Below are 24,714 nucleotides of genomic sequence, written 5' to 3'. Positions count from 1 at the left end.
GTATACCACCACAAAGATAACATGGGGGTTGTGGTCAGGTTTAAGACAATTTTCCTTTCAATTGCCCTTCCCTTTTTATATAAACAACTCCAGGTTTCTCTTAGATTTATTGGCATGGCCTATTTGTTGTGTGAATGTGGCAGGGAGGGGTGGGGCATTCTCCATTCACCACGCTTCATTACATTCCAGACAGATTTCATATTCCAACTAGTGCAAAGACACCCGTGGGTCAATCTGCCAGCATATTTCACAGCATAATGAATACTGGTTCTTGGGTTGGGTGCAGGAACAGGCCAAACCATGACATCCAGAAAGATGTGTAGCCTATTGTGTGTCTTCGGTCTCAAGTACATGCTAGGTCAGTATAACACATTAAAAGAGCCATTATATAGAAACATACTGATAGTTTTCAGCTAAATTAACTATAATATTATGATTTATCGCCACAACACTGTAAACAAAAAAAAAAAAAAAAACTTCTATTTTTATCAGACACTAATGTTGATTGAACTATATTGATATCCGTTTGGTTTAAATGATAAAACATTTATGCAGTTTTTTTTTGTTTTGTTTTTGAGACACCATTAGCATTATCAGGGTTTGTTCAATTGAACATGTTCAAACTGCTAAGAAGTTTTTGGTTAAGTGGACTTCAGAACCACCCGTTTTGAAAACGTTTCCTAAAGTTAGCACAGTAGCTTTTTCAGTCCCTTAACTTTCAACAATAGTTAATGTACTTGCAGAGGACAGTGTCTGTTAAGCATTTACAAACATTATCTAATAAAAGTACTTAAAAAATTTAGGGATTTTTTGAGGGTTTCATTTAGGTACATTCTTGAAAATCATTATATATATATATATATATATGTTTTGTTATATATATATAACATATGTTTTTATTCTATAAGTTGCCTTTTCAAGATACGATGAGTTTGAGAGAGGATTTAGCAGGAAAGAGAGTCATAGGTCAGGAGGTCAGCTGAGCCATTGGGCCATTTATTGATGGATGATTCACAAGCACAGGAGATGGGTTTTTTTATATATACATTTGCTTGTAATTTCTGGAATGCTTGTAATAGAAACATCATCAAAAGACAGTTCTTATGGCAGTGTTTTTCAGTACAAATGTCTCAGCATCATCTTAACAGCTGATGATCTGTAGGTTAAAAATAATATTAAATGTTTTAAATATAATATATTAATATCCATATATTCCATTTTCACATGCAAGTTAATAATTTCTCTCTTTTTTGTGCATAAATATAGTCTGAAAATCAAACATGTTTCAAGCAATGCCTTCGCTCTTTTTTTATAAGAAAATGTTGCTTTTGTTTAGCAATACTGTTTCTTCCCATAGTTTCGCTCTGCACACCATTGGCATAACTGTTCCGTTTGATATCTGGGGTAAAAAATTATATGGACCGAGACGTTACGAAGGAGAGAAAAAAAGTTAGCTGAACAAAAGCAGGTTGAACTTTACACAATCACAAATACACAGACCAGTAAATAACATTAAAGAATAGGAAGGTGAAAGGGAAGATCGCACGGGCATATAGATCTACACGCTTAGCTGCCGAGGGGATGACAGGTTTAGGAGGTGGCGGCTTCTTGTTGTTTTTGGCTTGCGATTTACCCAAAGCAGCGCCGACTTCGATGGGTTTGCCGTAGCAGTCAAAGTTTGAGAGTTCAAAGTCCCGTGGCAGTGAGCCTACGATGCTGAAGTCATTGGAGCGCAAATCTGACTTGGAGGTGCATACCTTTTTGCACCTTGTCTCTGTAACCTGAGAGAGATAAAGAGGGAGAGAGTGAGAAAAAGATGAATAAAGAGACATGTCAGATCCCAGCAACATCTGGTATGATTTTTCCTGAAACAGTATAAGGATAGTTCTCCCTAAAATGAAATTCTGTCCTCATTTCCATTCATTTCCTCACCCTCATGTTGTTCCAAACCTGTATGACTTACTTTCGTCAATGAAAACCAAAAGGAGTTATCTAGAAGAATGTCCAAGCTGCTCTCTTCTATACAATGAAAGCAGATGGTAACCAACAAGGCTGTTGGTCATCAACACGACTTCCCAGTTCCCACCCACACAGTTTGTTCGAAGATTCAGTCTCTCTAAACCCCTCCTTTCCACAAGCATACTCTGCTCTGGTTGGTCAGAAGGCCCAGTCTGTTGTGATTGGTCTACCACTTACACAGAGTGATACAAACAGTAATGATGGCATCGGTTTTTCCGTATCAATTCTAGCGTGAGTCCTGATCCTTTTGAAGTGCATGTAAAGTGGATTTCTTGATCCGTGAAAGTCTTCTTGACATGACGACAACACGAACCAAACTCTTCCAGGCCTCAGCTACAACTACAGTGTTTGAGGGCGGGTCAAAGTAGTCATTGTTCACGCGCAGCCAATGAAAACCACAGGCTGGCAAATTTGTTACATTGTTACATAGGTATGTAACAGGAAGTGGGTCGTGAACTGAAATGACTCATTTCAACAGTTCAGAATCGATTCTTTCTTTAAGCAGGCAATAACTTTATTTGTCATGCACTTAGATCTCTAAAACTTTGCAGACCTTTTACATTTGCAAACAGCTATATTTTACACTGCATGATAGAGGCACTTTAAACACTGAAAGAGTAACTGATTTACATTAGTGTTTTCCAAAGTGTGAATTAGGGTTATATACAGTATGAACAAGAAAGAAAGAAAGAAAGAAAGAAAGAAAGAAAGAAAGAAAGAAAGAAAGAAAGAAAGAAAGAAAATCATACTGGTTCGGAACGACATGAGTGTTATTGATAACAGGACATTTTAGACTGAACTATCCCTTTAATTTCACACTTAGGTATTTTCATTTATATAATTAGGAAATGAACAAACAATAGCTGGCAGGCGGATCATTTATGCATTATGATACTCATTCAGGCATCAGACATGGACAACTCAAACCAAATCTGATTAAATGTTTCCTGCAGAACTGTGTCCCTCATGTAGAGGCACATGCACTATCTATCTCTTTCTTGTAGCATTTTCCTTTCTCTTGACACTCTGAGGTGCTGGGAGAGGGAGAGTTTGAGGACAGGCAATTATTTTGGGCTCTTCCTAAAGCCCTAACAGGGCAGAGGCAGTGTAGCATGGCCCTCCCACGCAGGAACAACAAGAGAAGAAAAGAAGTGGTGAGTAGAAACACCTACCTCGCATCAAAATAGAACAGGACAAGACAAGCATTAAGAACTGATGTGACATTGCACTGATTCTCTCTCTCTCTCTCTCTCTCTCTCTCTCTGACTAACAGAGCAGAGGGATGTCTGGAGTGATGTCTGATGGTCTAATGCCAACTTGTCTGTTGTATTAGTTCTGAATGTGTGGAAAGGGGCAGAAGCCATGCAGTGCTGGACCGTACTACTTCCCACTGGGCACACAACACTTAAATCCTCAAACAGCTTGATATATTTTCTAGTGCAGAGATTTAGGAAACTGTCTGTCAAATACAATATTGGAGCTTTCATATCCTTCTAATAAATATTGTCTGCTCAAAAGCTTTCAGCATGTCTGAACAGCAATTACATGGCTGGAGAAGCAATGGCAGAAAACAAGCCTTGGGACAATTCCAAACAGCTCTAATTCAGAGCAATGAATGAGGTTTTCTTGGAGGTCAGTAATTTTCAGGGGTTGTGCAAAGAGCAGGTGGGTTAATTTCGGGTCAGATGTTCTTCTGCTGTCAAGTTCCAGTCTGGGAGTAAATGTGTGACAGTGGTTGCAAACACACTGCATCCTTAAGCCTCCCTCTGGGGCCAATTTAAAGCTTATAATAGACTTCAGCAGACCACATTATTCAGCCTATTTCTCCTGTCTGTCAGGCAACCCTTGCCTTCAAGCTCCTCTTCCAATTGTTGCTATAAAGCTGTCTGTTTTCTGAAGAACATGAAGTACTGTGATTATACCACCTACACTTTTGCATGCAGACCTGACATTAGCAGTGCATGATTTTAGATTATATAACTACAGGGACAGTAATGCAACTGAACATAATAAAAACAGAATTTAAACAATGATCTCTTTGTACAGGCAAAATTACCCATTTAAACATAATGTGTGTCCCCATGTGCTGCTTAACGTGTGTCTCTATTGTATGCTATCATGAAATAAAACATACTTGGAATGAATACAGATGTGTCACATTTGTATTTCAGAGTCGAAAATATAGTAAACAAAATAAATAATAATTAACAGAATATCATATTTACAATAAATTATTATAATATATTTAATTGTATATTAATGTTAAAATATTTACACTACTGTTCAAAAGTTCTGGGTCAGTAAGATGTTTTTTTTTTTAAGTAGGCCTATCTTATGTTCACCAAGAGTGCATTTATTTGATAAAAAAAAAAAATAAATAAATAAAAAAAAAACTATTATTACAATTTCAAATAATTGTTATTATAATTGTGTAATTTGAATATTTTTTTAAATGTATTTTATTTCTGAGATGGCAAAACAGAATTTTCAGCATCATTACTCCTTCAGTCTTCAGTGTCACATGATCCTTCAGAAATCATTCTAAAATGCTGATTTGGTGTTTTTAATATTTCCTAATATTATCAAAGTTGAAAACGGTTGTGCTGCCTAATATTTTTTTTGTGGAAACTCTAATGATGGATTATTTGATGAACAGAAAGTTCAAAAGAACAGCATTTATTTGAAATAGTCACATTATACTGTGACTTTTGTCACATAGAAGTGCTGAATATAAGTATTAACTCATTTAAACTTTTGAACAGTAGTATATTATATAAAATATATAATTACATACATAATTATATACATTCTTTAAGTATTTTTAAATGTACAGTACAGGCCAAAAGTTTGGACACATTACTATTTTTAATGTTTTTGAAAGAAGTTTCTTCTGCTCATCAAGCCTGCATTTATTTGATCAAAAATACAGAAATAATGTAATATTGTGATATATTATTACAATTTAAAATAATTGGTTTTCAATTTATTATACTTTAAATTATCATTTATTTCGGTGATGCAAAGCTGAATTTTCAGGATCATTACTCCAGTCTTCAGTGTCACATGTGACATCCAGTCAATCACATGATCCTTTAGAAATCATTCTAATGTTCTGATTTATTATGAGTGTTGGAAACAGTTCTGCTGCCTAATATATTTGATGAATAAAAGGTTAAAAAGAACTGCATTTATTCAAAATAATAAAAACATTTTTTTAATATAAATCTTCTTTATTATCACATTTTATCAATTTAACACATCCTTGCTGAATAAAATTATTGATTTATTTAAAAAAAAAATAAAGAAAAAAATTACTGACCCCAAATTACTGTCCAGTAGTGTATATTGTTGTTATAAAAGATTTCTATCTTGAAAACATTTGCTTCTTTTTTTTTTTCTTTTTTTTTTTTTTATTCATCAAAGTATCCTAAAAAAGTATCACAGGTTATGAAAAAATATTAAGCAGCAGAACTGTTTCCAACTTTGATAATGAATCATCATATTAGAATGATTTCTAAAGGATCATTTGATAGACTGGAGTAATGATCCTGAAAATTCAGCTTTGCATCACCGAAATAAATGATAATTTAAAGTATAATAAATTGAAAACCAATTATTTTAAATTGTAATAATATATCACAATATTACATTTTTTTCTGTATTTTTGATCAAATAAATGCAGGCTTGATGAGCAGAAGAAACTTCTTTCAAAAACATTAAAAATAGTAATGTGTCCAAACTTTTGGCCTGTACTGTATAAAAATTCCCTAAAATTCTATATGAAATCAAAAATTCAAATGAAATACTGCGACATCACCAGGATACAATGGTATCCTGGTATTAGATGGTATTAGATGGTAAAACAATGGTACTTTAAGGTTATGGTCGATGTTCAAAGAAGTGATATTGCCGTGTCCAAAAACTATAGTGTTATCATAGTATTATCACTACCAGTGGTGCTTTTTATTAGTTTTATGAATTGTGTCAGCATACTATATATTCATTTTGTTTAAATAGAGTCAGCTGGTTGTTTCTGACCTGTAGCGTACTGACATGTATAGGGGTGCTTCCCATGCCGTTGATAGTGTTCTTGGCAGGGGTCTTTCCCTCTGCTTTCTCTTTGCTGGCAATCTTTGCTCTCTCCGCCTCCAGCCGTTTAGGGCTGTTAAGCATCACCTGAACCACAGCATATTCGACCAGAGAGGCAAAGCCAAAGAGCAGGCAGGCAATCAGCCAGATGTCAATCGCTTTTACATAGGAGACTTTGGGCAGTTCAGAGGCCAGGGACGTGCACTCAGAAGAGAGCGAGAGCACTGATAGTATCCCTGCAGACAAAGAGAGGGGTCATTAGATCACATGAGCTGAGGCGAGATGAGCTTAAACATTGATCTTAAGTTGTTCACACTAGAGCAGGCTTTACAACATAATGTGAATGCATCTGTGACAGCATTGATTTGAAAATGCCATCCATGTATTATAAGTTCTTTGCAAATTATGTTAATTTCCTTCTGTTTATACATTACAGTTTAAAATCTGGTGTCGGATGTTTTGATGTTTTTGAAAGTCTTTTAAGCTCACCAAGGCTGCATTATTTGATCAAAAATACAGTAAAAATAGTTATGTTGTGAAAACAGCTGAGTTGCTTAATATTTTTTGTGATGCATTTTGGAAACCATGGTGCATATTCTTTAATGAATAGAAATTTCAAAAGTACAGCTTTTATTTGAAACATTAAACATCTTTATTGTCCCTTTTGATCAACTTAATGCATCTTTGCTGAAAATAGAAAATATTACTGACCCCAAAATTGCAAATGGTATACTTATATCAATACAATGCTGCTTAGAGAATTTCATCTATTTTATTAAAGATGCATATATTTATTTCAAAATATTTTATTTTATGAGCAGGCTCACATGGAATCACACAGAAGCACATCCCTGTCCCGTATGTGTTTGTTTACTACACATTTGAATTTTATTTAATAATAATTTATAAATATTTCAATCTTACAGCTTATTCTCATATTTTATTAAAATTTAAATATTATTAACTCTTTCCCCGGCAGTTTTTTTTAAGTTGCCAGCATTTTCACAAAAATGTGGCCCCCAGAATATTTTGTTGTAAGAAAATTGTCAAAAGAAATAACAGAGCCTTTTGCTTTTAAACAAAACAAAACAAAACAGATATTCTAGATTCATGCATTCTTTTATAATCAACACTTGAATGTTGATAAGTTTCATAAAAAAAGCAACATTTTAAACTCAATTTTTTTTTGATAAAGACTTTGTCCAAATCGGATTCAGAACGATGATCAAAACAGACGGATCAGATCGAGTCGATCAACACCCTCAAAGCTTCACAGTCATTACCTCTTCGTTAAGCAGTTTTGATTTATATGCTATCGAATGTTTGATGTTTTCTTCTATCGGTCGTTCTGCTTCTTCTTCGCTTGTTTGTGGATCTGGAGATTATGTACTCTTTTAGAAGATACATGATAGCGCCCTCTAACGTATAACAGTGAAAACATAGATTGCCGGAAAATTCTGTCAGTGGCGGGGAAAGAGTTAAATATTTAAATTCATTCAGCAGGTTTCCCCACAAAATCTGCAAAAAAAATATCTGTAGATTCCATCTAGGCCTGTGTATAATCAAAATGACACACACATACAAACCAAACACTCACAAACTGCATTAACTGACTGACCTGAATTAGTATGGGTTTGAGACCATGGACAGTGGTTTTTTGAGATGACACACTTGATGTAATCACGTTATACTGTGACAAGGACAACAATGTGGACAGAATGGTGGTGTTACTGGCATCCCCAATGGAATCGCAGATTGTAACCAAATCACGGCAGAGGATTTGCAGACATTTTGTAATGTCCACCCATGAAACAGAACTAGCACAAGGAATAAGCGTGTTCCATGAAAACAGTACATGCATTTATCAGCAATATCAGGCTATAATTGGAAAACACAAGAAATTGTCACATTTCACGGCATCTTGCGTAATCTTCATCGTATCTTGGATAATCTTCTCTCACTGAACTCTGCGGTTCTAATAGCGAAATAACGCCTGTGGGCTGCAGCTGAGGCGGATGGAAATATCCTGGACGTGCATTACATTTCCTTGGAGATGCCTTTAGGTAAGCATTTGATGAAAAGAAGCTAGTGTAGGGGATAAAAAACTATCACCCTAAACCTCCTGTACTGATGTGAAATCAGCGGCATTGAAAAGATTCATTGGTGGATGTTATATTGGTGAAACCGTGGAATGAAAAATGTAAAGGATGGGGTTGTTTATGGGGGAACAGGACTCCACAGAGACATGAGATGAGGTGCTGATGCTTGTGGCAGGACTGATGATTGGAAAAAGTACCCAGAGGCACACGGGCAGCGCTGGCGTCAGGGTTGATCCAAAAGGAGAGCCAGGAGAGGACGACGATGAGCAGGGTGGGAGCGTACACACCCATCATGTAGAAGCCCACCTGCCTCCTCAGAGTAAAAATCACCTCCACACACGTGTAGTAGCCTATCATTCAACGGTTCAAAAGGTTGCTTTAAATGGACAACAGGGTACATTTATCGTGGAATCACATCTAATGGCTACCTCTTCAACTAGACCAGTGAGAGAACTTATGCACACATTTAGTGCCATTCATAAAAAGTGAACACTTTTACCTGTCCCTGCGTAGAACTTGGTGCAATTTCCATATTCAATGTCTTCTTGTTTAATATCGAACTGAGGCAGAGCAATCTCTTCCATCTGTACAGGGTCACCAGACTGCCACATGAACTGAAGGTCATCTGTGGTGTAGCCGACTGCACACACACACACACACACATTAAAATGAAAAATAACACTACAAATAACAATAATACCTGTTATGCTAGCTTCATACGTCAGAGATTTAAATGTATGTTCTAGGACTTTTGAGTCCATGAGATAAGGATTTTTTTTTTTACAATATTTAAACACACTTTCACACTTTAAAAATATGAAATAAATTTTGAATGATATATAAGCTAGACAGTCTATATATATATATATATATATATATATATATATATATATATATATATATATATTTTTTTTTTTTTTTTTTTTTTTTTTTTACTGTATTATTTTCTTCTAAATACTACTAAATTATGTTATTCATATCCACATACAGCTCTCAAGCTGCATTTTGCATCGCTGGGTGTCCATGGGGAAGAGAGTCAAGTCCAGTGGACAAGAGAGGGTTACAGACAACCTAAAAAGAGAGAGAAAATAAATTTGAGACAATGAATCATGCAGCAGCTTGGTCAGTTTGAATCAGGGTAGTAATTTGGAATGAGGCATTTTCTTTTTTGATCAACTGTATATGGACACCTAAACATCATACACATTTGAGCTTGTTAAACGTTTAATTTCAAAACCATAATAAGAAGTCATATAAAATAATAATGAGTGAAATAGAAAAATAACAGATTCCACTAACTGCATTTAAAGTTCCATGCTGAAATGTTCACTTATATGAATATATTCAGCAACCTTGCAAAGACTATTTTAGACTATCACCAGATTGCATTACTTGAAAGTCAATCAAAATTTAACCGATTTGATAGATGCCACAGACATAAAATGTCTTTCCCAACAGTAGAATAAATTCTTCATGCAGTTCCCTTTTTGTGCACAGCATGCACACCAAGGCATGTTTATTTAAAACACCATTAACACATGAAAGCTTTTTGGTTTTCTCTCATAATCCGACAAGCACAGTCTCAGATGCAGCAAAGAGCTACTTTTTACACCAGCAAGGCCACACAATAAATGAGTGCACAGCAAGCAACTGAAGCACTGTGCCAAGTTATTTTTGTAAAGGCCTGGGAGAGGTTAGAGAGAATCATTGCTTCCCTGTAAGATCTGTTTTTCTTTAAGATGTATCTTTACGGTGTGTTATACAAATTATCTGAGAGGAAGAGAGATAGAGAGAGACAAGGGTTAAGATGTAAGATGGGGTCAGACGGGAAAACACAGGGGGACAAACAAAGATACAAAATAAAGATTCCCCTTGAAAATAAACACTGCATCCATTATATTATCCTGCTCCAAACAATATTTAGTTTCGAAAAAATGAAATGTCTATGTATTAAGCAGCAAAAAGCAGTTTCAGGGAAGGGGACTTATACTGTATCCAATGTCCAAAACTGAACAGTTTGACTAAAGCATATAAAATAGGGCATTATTCTAACATAAAGAAATATATATAGTACAGTATATGAAATGGCATATGTTTGATAATTATTTTATATGTACTTGTTTCATACAATTTGGTGTTTATATATATATATATATATATATATATATATATATATATATATATATATATATATATATATATATATATATATATAGTTTAATTGGTGTTACGTGTTTCCTTTTCATATGTATAGTGTTATAGTGTCATTCTGACATTGACATTTCTGAAATTATTTTCAAGATGACCTAAAAATAAATACATAAATAAATCTTTGCACAAAGACCAGTCAGAATGTTCCAAAATAAAAATATCAAATAATGTGTCTCCAGTATACTGGACGTTCGGAATGGAGAGGTTATGGGGGAAAAGTGATAAGAAGGGCTATAAGGTGTGTCAGTTTCATTGAGAAAAAGAGATAAGATATAAAAAATTAATGTATATGCAGGGAAGAAGTGGAAGGTCGATGGACGAGTAAAGGCAGAATTTGTTTCAGGGAGGTATAATATGAAATAAACACTCTTGTTTCTTTTTGAAAGACTCTCATTAAGACAGTAATCCCTTGCCACACACATACCCAGAGAAAGAGCAAGGCATCCTGGGCCAATGCCAAAAGTGAGAAAGGGCTCACGGAAGACCACCCAGCTCATGTGATACGGGTGGCATGGAAAAACACTATGGAAATACATTTGCCTCAGACATAACAGAACAAAACGTGATGCTCTTATAAAAACTTCCCATCCAGACTGAAATGGCTCTGTGCCAGTGTTTAGATTTTATCTTTACCCTAAACTGGACCATGTCCAATGCACGGCTGGCAAGGTGACCACAGAAACAACTCACATTTGTTTGAAGCATTACAGCCTGTGGAATTGTTTACCGTTATAAATAACTGTTTGTTTCAATCCGTGCTGATAAATCTTACGTTTAAAAAATCATATTTCCACAGCACAGGGTTTGTAAAACACAGCACTCTGTTGACAGATCTACAGCAGGTGTAGTCACTGACTGCTAGAAGACACTGAGAGCTTCATTCACTCAGCAGGACCTGTAGATAAAGCCACGGAAAGATAATGACAAGAGGTGTCCACCACTACTAAAGGACTGAACTTTCACATGGGATCAAATAGCAGGAGCTGTAATTTAGGTGTCAGTGGTGAGGTGAAACTCTAGGGTCAACAGATGTATCGAATCTCCAATTCTCAGATCACTTTAAGTCCCCTGAGGTTTATTAAACGCATGAAGAAGAGCTCAGAGGAGGGTTCGGTCACTATGTTACCTGTCTTTCAAACATGCCCTAGTGAAAAATAAATATACCAAAATGCATTTGAAATACATTTATTTTATGCTAAGTATACTACAAATACATTTACATGTAAAAGTCTGCTAAATAAGAACAACTAATTTTGTACTTAATGTACTTTAGCTATTTGGAAGTAGTGTTGAGGTCTGACTAAAGATATATTTAAGTATATTTGATTGTGCTAAAGTGAAACAACTGTAAGTATATTAAATATCTTGCATTTAAAGACTGATAGTATATAGTGATCATACTATCCTTACTAATAGTGATATTAAAACATATTTTAGACATTAAGAAAAGTGCATTGTGCAATAGAGAAGTACTACAAATAAAGTTTAATCATAATATTTATTCAAGCTAGTCTCAAGCAATATTGTCAGTAAATGGATTTGTAGTATACTTAGAATGAAATAAATGTATTTTAAATACATTTTGGTGTTTTGTATGTTACTTTGATTTTATATACTTTTTAAGACACTTATTTTACTTGTTTTCATTGTATCAATTAAAATTGTTGAAACCTGTTTTTGCCTCAGAGTAAAAAGATATTAAAAAGTAATTTAACTTGATTTCTCATAACTGTTAATTTATTTATTACCAAGTTTGGGGTCAGTATGTTTTTTTTGTTTTTTTTAATATTTTGAATCAGCAAGAATGCATTCAATGAATCAAAAGTGATAGTAAAGACTTCCATCATTATTTTAAACTTTATCTCATAATTTTACATATTATTTCTCGGAAAAAAAGCTTCCATTAAGTTATGAACCTGGCTGACGCATTCAATTTAACACCTTCCGATTAAACTGCATGGTAATTTGTTCCACTTTAAAGGCCTTGACATCTGATAAACTCTTGTGTTTGCTTTGTTTAGATTGCGGTGGTAAATAATGTGAGTAGGTGTTACCGGCATTTAGACCTCATTTGTCACCATCCACAGAGACAGAGGTTGGGTGCTTAGCAGGAAGAGAGCATTAAACTTCACCTCATGCTGATGAGTACGTCTCCGTTTCTGAAGATAAAGAGCAGGATGTTCTCCTGAGTAACGTCGTGGAAGTTAGCACTCTTTTCGTTGGCAAAGAAAAGATCGGGTTTCCAAAGGCATTTGAACATCGTCGGGTCAACGGTGAGCGAGTCCGACTTGTAGTCCTGAGGAAGCCGGAGTCTGGGGTCATTCCAGCGCTGTCTCAAGAAGATGTTGACACGATAGTCCTATAAAATACAGGCCGAAAGATTTCATAAATCTGTTGAACTGCATTAAACCTGAAAAATCAACTATTTTGTGACTACGAAAACTTGATTCTGGGTGGGTGGGTGCTAGTTAGGAGGGCTGACGCCTGTCTTTGTGTTACGTGACAGGAACCGTGAGAAGCCTTGAATTGGACACAAAAACAGCACATTAGTTCTTAGAGTGACAGAGAAGCCCAGGTGTCTTAGGAAACGCCATGGCAACCAGCATTTCTCACGACCTCTGAGTGATGTTTTAAAAAACGCTTGTCTCTGAAGTATCTAGGCTCCAATAATGGCTGGTATTGAAGTCGCGCAGCTGCGGAGCTCAGAGCTGCTCCTATTTACATTTCCAACTATCGCAAACATCAGAGGCATGCAACGGGTGCTGCAATGAGGGCTCACGCTGTATGTGAGCACCTACACTGGGGAAAACACAGGGTTCGTTAAGTCAGATTGGCCCCAGATTCCCTGCCGGCTTGCGTGAGCAAAAAGGCTTTGAAGTGGCATTTTTTTAGTGGAGCTTGTTTTGCTAGCGCTGATACTGTGAAGACAGATGACATGCCAAATAAAATGGCCACACTCCAGCTGCACTACTGAGTCAAGTGAATTTAGTCCCTAAGTGTTTTTGCGTGTATGATTCACATCTTGGTATGTCCTGTTTTTCGTTCAGGATGTATTACACACACCATGGATGGCATTGTGTCATATTAACAAGTGTTGTTTTGTTGGACTTGTCCAAATGTTAATAAAGTGCTACATAAGCTGTGGTAGGCAAAGTGGTCTGCTTCTTACTAGTTGGGTCTCTGGAGAGGTTATGAATAGCCTTTTTGTATTTATGTCGTATGCCACCTGTGCATATTAAGGTTAACCACAGCAGAATGATGCAACAACAAAGTGGGACTTCATTTTCAATGCCTGCTGTCACGCAGTGCTCCTGTAGAACTGACTGCAAATTATATTCAACCTATGACACCATGCAGTGCTGGGCAGAAAACACAGTCCTCTGATGTCTTTCCAAGGGAAATATTTTCAGTAGAGGTGATCTGAGACACTCTGGCATGATGGGTTGTTTATGGGTGTCACTGCTCATAAGGAGCCAGGCGTAAGATTGTGGGGTCTGGAGCTGATTTCTTTCCCCTGGTGGAGTGTTAAGTAAACACGGTGGGCCCAAAATAAAGCACACAGTCATGAATCCAATCATCTGTCTTGTAGGAGTTTCCCCTGACAATCTGACATTTTGGAAACTACACTTTTTATATATATTTTTTTTGTTGTTGTTGTAGAAAATGTTTTAGACTTATCTGTGTTCTTTTGTTCTAAATTATTGATTTCAACATCAATGACATTTAAAAAATGTCATTTAAAAAAATGAAAACAGCAGAATAAAACTGAGGTTGAAGTCAAAAGTTTTGTTTAGAACACTTCAAAAGGTTGTCTGCATCCGAAATCGCATACTATATAGTAGGCGAAAAAAACTGTATCGTGACAAAATAAGTATGTCTGAATTTACAGAGTATAGGTATAAAGTAACCATATGACCTACTATTTCTGGCGAGATTCTGAAGTGTGCATCCGATGGACACTTTACTATGCCATGAGGCCACAGGAGAGCATTTATGAATGGCAGTGAAGCGACCCAGGTACATTTCAAGGACACAACGCTTCTGACGGTGGTAGATCATGTGATAAGGGCAACATGGCGAATGTAGAATGTCCAGATTACATTATAGAACATACTTTTTTAGCAGTCGTGAATTTCTTTTTCAAGATAAGTACCTATTCAAGAGGGAATGCGATTTCGGACACATCCATTTTCTAATCAAAAATTATGAATAAGTTATATGACAAATGCCAACTTTACAAAGAAATTGACTGATAGGAAAGAACTTGCCCTGACCGTGATTTTTGTCATTACATTACAGTGCAAATATTTCTGTTTTAAAACGGCAAATGTCGAGGAAAATCTGAAAATAAATATATACACTATTCAAGATTTAAAAAAGAAAGAAATGAATACCTTTACTTAGCAAGGATAAATTAAATTGATCAAAAGTGATAGTATAGACTATCATTTCTATTTTAGAAATGCTGTTATTTTAAGAATCCTTACATTTTATCAAAGAATCCTGCTAAATTGTTAAATGTGTCACAGTTAACAAAAATATTAAGCAACATATTAAGCAACATAACTGTTTTCAACATTGATAATAATAATTATAAATGTTTCCTGAGCATCAAAGCAGCATATTAGACTGATTTCTGAAGGATCATGTGATACTATATTGAGTATTGGACGTGTGTATGTGTATGAAAGTGATACCATAGTGGTCTCTTGGATGGACCCAAAGCTGTTGATGAAAATGTTCACACGATCCTCAACAGGAATGCCTAAAAACAAAACAAAAAAACAAACAAAGTGGGCATCTCAGCACATCAAACACATCTATCAAACAAGACGCCCCAAAAGTCATTCTAACATTTTTAGCAGTGCACTTTCTCACGGACTATTATGGGTAACATTAACTATTTGGTTTATACCATGAAACATATGTTTGCACTTTATATGTATATACTAAATGGAAAGCATGGCATTATAGGAAAATCCTCCAACTACTCCACTGCTATTCCTATTCCCAAGATGATTATGTTGACTTTAATGACTGCCAGGAGCTTTCATCTTGCTCAGATATGAAGAGCAGCTGGCTGGCCATAGAGACTAACAACACTGAATCATACAGTGAGCTCTTAACACTCAGACCACATCAAGGCCCACGTTTACACTGAATGCCAGAGAGCAGGAGGCTACAGAGCCTCTTTAAAACTCACTCTTTAAAAACTTGCTTCATTATATCTGGAACGGCTGCCAACAGTAGCATAACCTAGAATTAAGTATCTGCCACAATGTATATACAACAATAAAACATGATTTGTTATTTAATAATTGTACTTAAATGTAGGCTATTTATTTACAGAAGGGCATGCAAAAAGTGCAAAACTAACAAGTGAACAAGAAAAGGACAAATATCAGTAAACATTACCAACAGAAGAATACATTTACACTAGCAAAGAAAAAAGCTTTTAATGTTGTCTTGACAAAGCCTTATATATGAGACAGTACTGTATCTTGTTAAAGGGTCATGAAACCCTAAAACACATTTTTGAGATGTTAACAGATATGTACAGGTTGCACATAAATGAAAACAACAATAGCACTCATTATGTTTATTATTAAGGGAAAGGTGTTGTTGTTGTTGTTGTATTTTTTTTTGTTTTTTTCTGAGCTATTTCATTCTTCCGGTTAAAAAAAGCAAAGTTGAACTATAATGCCACAAAAAGTGAGGTATTTGCATTCATTCGAAATGGTGATTAGCTGCCATGGCCAGAGAGTACGCTTTTACGTCATCAGTTTCTCTGTACTATTCAGGAGAATAGATTCATTTAATCCAATCACTGCGCTGTATTACGCATGAGATCGCATTGCATCCCAAGGGTACTCTATTGGATTGAGACATGGTGACTGTGGTGGCCATTTGAGTATAGTGAACTCATTGTCATGAAACCATTTTGAAATTATTCGAGCTTTGTGACATGGTATGTTGTCCTGTTGGAAGTAGCCATCAAATGACGGATACCCTGCGGTCATAAAGGGATGGACATGGTCAGCAGCAATAATCAGCTGTGGTGTTTTAACAATGCTCATTTGGTACTAAGGGGCCCAAAGTGTGCCAGGAAAATATCGCACACACCATTACACCACCAGCAGCCTGAACCGTTGATGCAAGGCAGGATGGATCCACGCTTTCATGCTGTTTACGCCAAATTCTGACCCTACTATCTGAATGTCGCAGCAGAAATCGAGACTCATCAGACCAGGCAACATTGTTCCAATCTTCTATTGTGCAATATTGGTGAGCCTGCAGGGTTGTATTGTGTGAATTGTATTCTAAGTTTCCTGTTCTTAGCTGACAGGAGTGGCACCGGTGTGTCTTCTGCTGCTGTAGTTCAACATGTTGTGTGTTCAGAGATGCTCTTCTGCAAACCTTGGTTGTAACGAGTGGCTATTTTAGTTACTGTTGCCTTTCTATCAGATCGAACCAGTCTGGCCATTCTTCTCTGACCTCTGGCATCAGCAAGGCATTTTCGCCCACAGAACTGCCGCTCACTGGATATTTTCTCTTTTTCTGGCCGTTCTCTGTAAACCCTAGAGATGTTTGCACATGAAAATCAAAGGAGACCAGCCTGTCTGGCACTAGCAGCCATGCCACATTCAAAGCCACTTAAATCACCTTTCTTCCCCATTCTGATGCCTCAATTTGAACTTCAGCAGATCGTCTTGACCATGTCTACATGCCTAAATGCATTGAGTTGCTGCCATGTAATTGGCTGATTAGATATTTGCGTTAACAAGCAGTTGAACAGGTGTATCTAAAGTGGCAGGTGAGTGTATATGTAAGGGATACTACATCCAGCCGGTTGTTATTGCAGAATAAACCCCGACAGGGGGATCAAAACTTTCACAAAGAAAAAACGTTCCTAGCAAGCTTATAGCACTGACCTCAGTTGCTCGAATGAGCCTGTGTTATCAGTTTTTACCGGTTGTTATCGAGGAATAACATACCGCGGATGACGCGATTAATCAATCAGAATCCAGTATTCCACAGAGCTGTGTAATAAATATAAATTATGGCACTGCAAGGGTAGCCCACTGACCTTTGAAGTTGGGTCGTATTCTTGGGTCATAGGTGACCAGAAGTCTATTAAGGATGTTGCTGGTGGAATTCGCTGGAACCCGTGCCAGATCCTCTGATGACAGCTGCCTGAAGGGACCAGAAACAAGGAGTGTTAGGGTGCAGTCTTTAACAACAACAAAACTACTTCAAGTAGTGCTCATGTTTAAAAATGCAGCCATCTGTTTATTAAAAAGTCGTTTCATTTTTGTGAAGGACGGCATAATAAAAGTCATCATGCATAGTTGCATAAAACCATTGTGACTCTGAGGGCTTGTGAGTAGTGAATTACGTCATTTGCCACAGTGTGAAGTACACACACAACATCAGAGCAAATTAGCTGTTTCTATAGTTCCCTGTTGAATAGTCAGAAAGTCAACATAATGTATTGCACCATGTTGCCATAAAATGTTGAATGCAAATACACTTACGAAGGACAGTAAACCTGTTTTCCTTTCTTCTTTCCTTTCTTAGCAGATTTTTCTTTGGTGAATCCTCCTTCCATCCAGACACAGATGATAAGCAACAAGAAAATCACCTTTAGAGCCTTCATGTTACAACAACTCAACTTAGCCTGGAAGACAAACAACATGTACATTAGTTCGCAGTAACCAAATCACAAGTACATACGGTATATTACATACATTATACTGATTTTTTTTTTTTTTTTAAACTGCATATCATTGTCAGTAGGCATTGTCAAGAACAACGCATTTGCATATTATGTCACTATTTTACAGTTAGAAAAAATATTCTGATATTATTGTCTTTGTTCAAAGACATTTTATAAGCAGAGCACCAATATTCCCAGGCTATCAATGGATAACAACGTCCTCTCTCAGAGGACACACGGGCTGTCTTAGAGACTGATGGCCTGTTGGCTCCGTGTCCGCTTTAAAAATGGTTATGGGTGTCTGTCACAGTGGGTGGTCTGACAATGTGTTTCTACAGTAAAGCACATTGTTTCCACAAATTATATAGGACAATTAATGAATTTATTATCAAAACTAATAATTTTGCCCCATGTAAACAGTGCTTTACAGATACATAACCATACTTGGTATCCTTGCATGTACATCAAAAGAAAATGAATTTAAGATGTATTTAAAATAACTGAATTTAAAATGCGAAGACACATGCATGCCTAGTAGTTTGAAATATGCCAAACACTGATCTATTCGACATTGTACACATGTAGTCCTCCTGTAAAACACAGCCATCGATGAGTGTCCAAAATGTAGAGGAGAGGAAGCAACTGGAAAAATCAGCATGAGGAATTCCCCTCTGAGGAACACTGCCAGAAAACTCCCCTGTCTAGACTCTTCCACCCTCCACCTCTGGAGGCCTGATTCTACGCCAGTGCATTGATCATCATCTTAAATGAAACAGGCCAGTGTTCATGCACACTCCTCCAATCTCTCACTCATTCCATCTCTATTATTATCACCAGATGCTTGTTTCTCTTTCACATCTCTCCAGATCTCTCAATCTCTTTCTCGCTCTCATTCCCTTACTTTTCACTGATTCAGCGGTCATGGCAATTTGAGTTTAATGTTCCTCCTTGGAAAGACACACACAAACACTGTAGGTCTACATTTGAAGAATAGAAATTCAAGTAGAGGATTATAATGTTTAACTATAGAAGACAATTTAAGGGAAGGAGAGACATGGTTCTGCTTTATTTCCACAATAGACTAAATCTAAGTAAACTTGACCCTTCATTTGAAACACCCCTCCTTTTTGGCTGTGTGCCCTTAGTAAGTCTGACTGCTTCATTCACAGCTCACTCATATTATGCCCTTATACGAAGTCTTGATTTTGTTTTTGGGGTGTACTAAAATATGTTTTCATGCTTGATTGTTCAAGAAAACGCATTATTTTTTAACATATTTTGCATTATTACAGCTCCTCTCTATCTCTAGTCTGGTTGAATGCATTGTTTTCGATGAAGCTCCTCCTTCTTAAATACGAAATGTGCTGTAATTTGTTAGCTGGCCCAGTATGTTGTGATTGGCAACGCTTAGCGCGTGTTCAGGAAATTTGCTGAACGGATTTCAAGCACAGATTTGCAAGCACGGATTTCACAGGACATTTCAGAGTGGTGTGGTTTTTTTTGGTATTTTTCTTATAGATATGATGTTATCCACCATTTAATCATATTTGTTGGAAAACTAATAGTAATTGATCACAAAATAATTTTCCTAAGGGGTGGTGAACAGTCTTACAAAAGCAAGAGCTTACAAAAGCTACAGTAAACACTACATCAATACTGTAATGTTAGTTAGCAGGCGAGTGGAGGCAAAGCTTTGCCCTTCGTTTACATCATAGCTTAGCAACTACATAGAACTTATAATTAGAACTGTTAATAAAAAACACTGTCGCAAAGGAACTGTCGGGAAAACACTTGACAAAATGGGAACAGCTACGTCTTTCAGGAGAAGCTATTATGCATATAGCCTGCATTGTACACTCTGGAAGCAGTTCTCCGTAAAATGTGCAGGGCACAAACAAACAACGAGGTTATAATTTTCAGGAACAGTGTTAAAAATAGTCACCCTTAAATAATCGTCAGCCTTAGGACAAACTTTTCCGGGGTGGAAAAAACAGCGACAACACTCCTCATCTTCTTTAGCGCAGCTCAACCAGACAACACATTACCTTAGTAAAGTTACAAAAGTATAATAGGACCACTTTAAAAAAAAATAATTTTTCATATCATGATCTCTGACCTATAACAAAGATCTTATAAAGGTCTATAAATTATGTATTAGAGGTAGCTGAGGTGGTGTCATGATTCCTGTCTTGTGTGGACTTTTGTTATTTTCTGTTCTGTGCCATGTTTTGTAGTCCTTTGTAGTTTTTCTTGTTGATTAGGTCATGATTGTTCCCAGGTGTGTCTTGTTCGCCTATCTCCCCTTGAGTGTATACCCAAATGTTTCTCATGTTCTTTGTCTGGTGTTGTTGTCCTTCTATGGATGATATGTGTGCGCTTGTTGTCAGTTTTGTTTGCATTCCTTGACTGTGTCTGCATTTATCAGTTTTGCCTGGGTTTACTTTTATTATGTTTGTTTGAATAAATGTCTGCTGCATCTGGATCCCTCTCTCGTTCTTCTGAAACAGCCACCGTTACAGGTGGAAAATGCATTCAATTATGTCCAGTATATTAATTTAGGCCTGCTGTACTTCACACAATATGCTACAACATAAAATCAGAATAGGTATAAACCAACTGCTAATCATATTTATGAAGGTTCAATATAGTAGTGCAAAGATAAATATTTATAAAAACACTAATGTGTTTGTGGCACGGTCAATTTATTAATGAAACTGAATAAAATATAAATATAAATGTATTTTATAACAATATTTATAATATAATACTAAATACAAATTGAATATATAAGTAAAAAAAAAAAAATTATATGCACAATTATATGCCTATTAAATACAATTACAAAAAAATATAGATATAGAAAATTGTCCACTTAAAAAAAAAAAAACACATTCATTATACGTTATGGTTATCATTTTTCAGTAGTACAATAAAATTAGAATTAGGCCCATATTACATAATTTTAGCCTGACAGATGATACCTATATTGGAAATCTCACCACATTCTCACATTGTGCTTATATTTTATGTTCATGCAAATGCGTAAAGGTACAATAACGACCTGTGGATGCTTTGAGCAGTTGAAGAAGTTGCATTCAAGCGTGATAGGAAATAAAGCAGGTTACGGCAGCATGGAAGAGGGAAAACATAGCAACAGCATCCTCCATGACGACGAGGGGGTTGGGATGATGATGATGATGGTGATGATGATGGGGGAAATAGTACAAAACAGAATGACAGCAAATACGCGCGTCGCACCTTCCCATTCATAATACACATTTAAAACGTCCGATCGCGCTTTCTTTAAAATATTATGAGTGGTTTCACTCACCATTTCAAAATAGTAACGGTTGTTGTTCCACAGATTCGATTCGGTAGAGCTGACAGTGCAATCTATCAAAGAGCCTTCAAAACAAGTCGCCGTCTGAATCGCATTCTGATAGTCGTTCCCTCAATCAGCGCGAATCTTCGTTCATTACGACGGCGTTTCACGTCAGTTTTTTCTTTTCTTTTTCAAGTTTAATAACCTGAGCAGAATATATATTCCCGCTGTCCTATTGCATTGGTAAAGGGTTGCCAAGATGGAGACTTGTGTGTGCACATGTCATGCAACATGCGCAGTAGCACACTGTACGAGGACAGAATTAATCACACATCTTCCACAGTATCACTGGAATGCAAGGCCATCACACTTGCTCTGCCATTTCAGCACAAGTAGCCTATATAACCCCGAAAATGATTATCACATGCAGTATTCTTTACTGGGTCTGTAGAGTGCTTGAAATTGTGCCTCTGTAATGAAAAAAAATAAAAAATAAATAAATAACAGAAGGAATGCATGCAAAAATGAATTGAACACAAGGATGTTTGTAAAATGGAATAAATGTAAAAAAAGAATGAATGCGAGAAAGAAAAATGCAAAGATGAATGCAAGGCCAAATGCAATAAAGAATAAATGCATGCAAGAAAAAAATAATGCAACAAATAAAGAAAAAAACTAAATAAGAACTTTTGTGTATTTTTTGCGTATGTGTAAATAATTTAAAGCTTAATACTGTATGCTATACATGTTCATGAATGGTGCCTTTTTAGGCTAAACCAGAGTACTAAAGTAACAAGCAAAGTAAAACACAAGTGTGCCAGCCAACAGACACAAGGTGTGGATGTCTGTATTTTTAAGCTTATCAAGACATACGTTGAGGTTGCCCTGGGTGGAATGTAGCCGTCAGGTACAGTCCCAAACTGAGGCCAAATACACTCTCATTCTCTCTGAGCGAAGTCAAACACTATTACTTCCTCATAAGACAACTCAAACATTAAGATGTGAACCAAAAGCAAAGCTCAGACACATTTCTCTCCCATGCAGATACTCTCCAAGGGTCTTGGGTGAATGGTGTTTGGATTAAGTGAGAATGAAAACATAGACATTCACAAATTTCCACAGGGCACACTGGCGTTTAGCAGAGGTCCAAAGACCTCAGGCATTGTTCATGTGAATTATACGCAATACGATACCTCCTTCATCAGCTTTGTCAGGACAATGGACTTCTTAATCTCTGTTTTTTATTGTAGTGGAGTAGAACGTATTAATAATGCGTGCACATAAACTAAATTACTGATTAATAGCGGTTGAATTAAAACCCCAATAATAAATGACCAAGAACAAAGGGAGGCTTGTTTTCAGAAAACGTTCAATGTTTGGCCAAGAGCCACCTAGCTGACGGACAGTGCTGCACCGGTCCAAAAATATGTCAGTACATTCTAGCAAATCGAATGTGGTATTATATCTGGCATGCAGACTCCACTTCGCTATCAGTCTCCACACAGTCGACACATTCCATGTTTAAAATGAAAATAAAAGCAGTCATAAGGTGAAGGTACCACTTGGCTTTCTCAAAGACTTCTTTTTGTTGTACGATGTTGTGTAGCTCTCAAGAGGTGACTGACAAGCCTTCCAGGGGTCTGAAGGAATATCAGGAAGACCCAGATGGAGAATAACTGGGACTCTGCAGTAGTCATCACATATAGCCACTAGAAAGAGTGAGAAATAACATCTAAGAAAGGGATTGTCATGTTTCCAGGCAGACAGGAAGTTGTATAGAGAGGTAAAACGGTCTTCCTACAGTGAATTGTGACTTTAAAGAAGTTAGTGTTGACAAAGAATTGACAGAAATGACAGGAAGTTTATTAATAAATCTGTTAATCACAGATATATGTCTCACTTTCCCCTGACAATGTCTATTTCAAGGATTTACACTGTTTCTCTTGCCAAAAAAAGCTGTGCTAGCAACATGACTCATCCTATAGACTCTCATCTCACTCGTTCACTTTACAACATTTTTATCTGATAAAATCTATCAAGTTTATCTGTCTAGTGAAGTACGGAGTGTGATAATTCCTTAGGTCATAATTGCAGCTTAACAAGAGATTGTTTTAACTATTACTTTCTCTTTTTATGTCTCTTGGAACAGACCCAAATGAATCAAAGTGAGCAGGTCATTACCCTTTTTCTCACATTGGAACAGAACCAAATCACAGACTAGAAGCAATTTACAAGCAGAGAATTTACTCACCTGACAAATTACATGGAACTTTAACAGCTACAAATGTTCAGTGCAGTGCAAATAGAGATCAGATGTTAAATACAACAGGATTTAAAGAAAACTCTTTATGGTTTTACAATGACGACCATGTCTGCAAGCCAAAATACCTTAAATATGACAAATAGCCTATCATAGTGATTTGAAATCTTTAACTGAAATAAAATAGAAATATTAAATGAGAAACTGAAACGAAAATTAGAAATGTTGCCTTAGCAACTAACTAAAGCTGAAATAAAAATTAAAGCTGAAGTGCTAAAATGACAAAAAAAAAAAATTTGAAATAAAAATAATTTACAAAATAATAACTAAAATTTTAACTAAAATAAAAAAAAAAGATCATTTAAAAACATTAAAAATACTATAATAGTGTTAAATAAATAATACTAAAATAACACTAAATTTGACAGAAAATCATCAGAATGTTATTGTCATGTCCCTTACTGGTGATGCATATCCTGTTCTTGCCAATCTGACGTGTCACATCCTGCATGATGGAGACTGCACTGGACTGAAGGTGACACAACATTTGTTTAGTTTAGTTTCCTCTATGACCTCATTGCAAACAAACAAAGATTATGTTTTTGCTAATGCTACTGCCGGATGCTAACTCTGTGTTTGCTGGCCAGACAGGCTTTGACCACAGTGACCTCTTCATCCAATCCACAAATATCAGCCTTGTTTATAATTTCATATCTATTGTTTATCTATCAATATCAAAGTGACTCACAGGACCACCATGGAAGCATAAAACACTGTAGTGTCTCGAACAAGGCAAAATAGCAATCTGCTGAAACCCCTCCCCCATATACAGACAGAGGGAGAGATTCTTTCTGGCAGAGGTGCTGACATCTGCTGTAGGGTTTGGGATGGAATATGATACTCTCCCATAGTCTGCACATGACCTCCAGTCTGGCAGCACCACATACTGCACCTTTCCATTTTCTGTTGCTGAGGGATCCATAAGCAATATTTCCTG

The 24,714-nt window shown here is 36.4% G+C and overlaps 1 protein-coding gene across 2 annotated transcripts; it reads right to left on the bottom strand.

Moving 5' to 3' along the window:
* Window positions 1–974: 974 nt before the first annotated feature.
* On the bottom strand, window positions 975–21,872 carry glrbb (glycine receptor, beta b). Of its 2 annotated transcripts, none has more exons than XM_079892840.1 (10): window positions 21,467–21,872; window positions 17,954–18,096; window positions 17,506–17,612; window positions 15,116–15,183; window positions 12,551–12,777; window positions 9,196–9,278; window positions 8,707–8,847; window positions 8,405–8,557; window positions 6,073–6,344; window positions 975–1,781 (listed from the first exon to the last, which is right to left on the bottom strand). In XM_079892840.1, the coding sequence occupies exons 1-10, from the start codon at window positions 21,467–21,469 to the stop codon at window positions 1,485–1,487; spliced, it is 1,494 nt and encodes a 497-aa protein (XP_079748966.1). In that variant the 5' UTR covers window positions 21,470–21,872; the 3' UTR covers window positions 975–1,484. The 2 variants fall into 2 exon arrangements, with proteins under 2 accessions (XP_079748966.1, XP_079748967.1); XM_079892841.1 differs by having other exon boundaries at window positions 6,058–6,344; window positions 21,467–21,871.
* Between the last annotated feature and the right edge of the window lie 2,842 nt (window positions 21,873–24,714).

This window comes from Squalius cephalus, assembly GCF_949319135.1.
Source record: "Squalius cephalus genome assembly, chromosome: 14".
In the NCBI taxonomy this organism is placed as follows: domain Eukaryota; kingdom Metazoa; phylum Chordata; class Actinopteri; order Cypriniformes; family Leuciscidae; genus Squalius; species Squalius cephalus.
The sequence above is the reverse complement of the archived record's forward strand: the minus strand, read 5'-3'. Positions and strand labels throughout refer to the sequence as shown.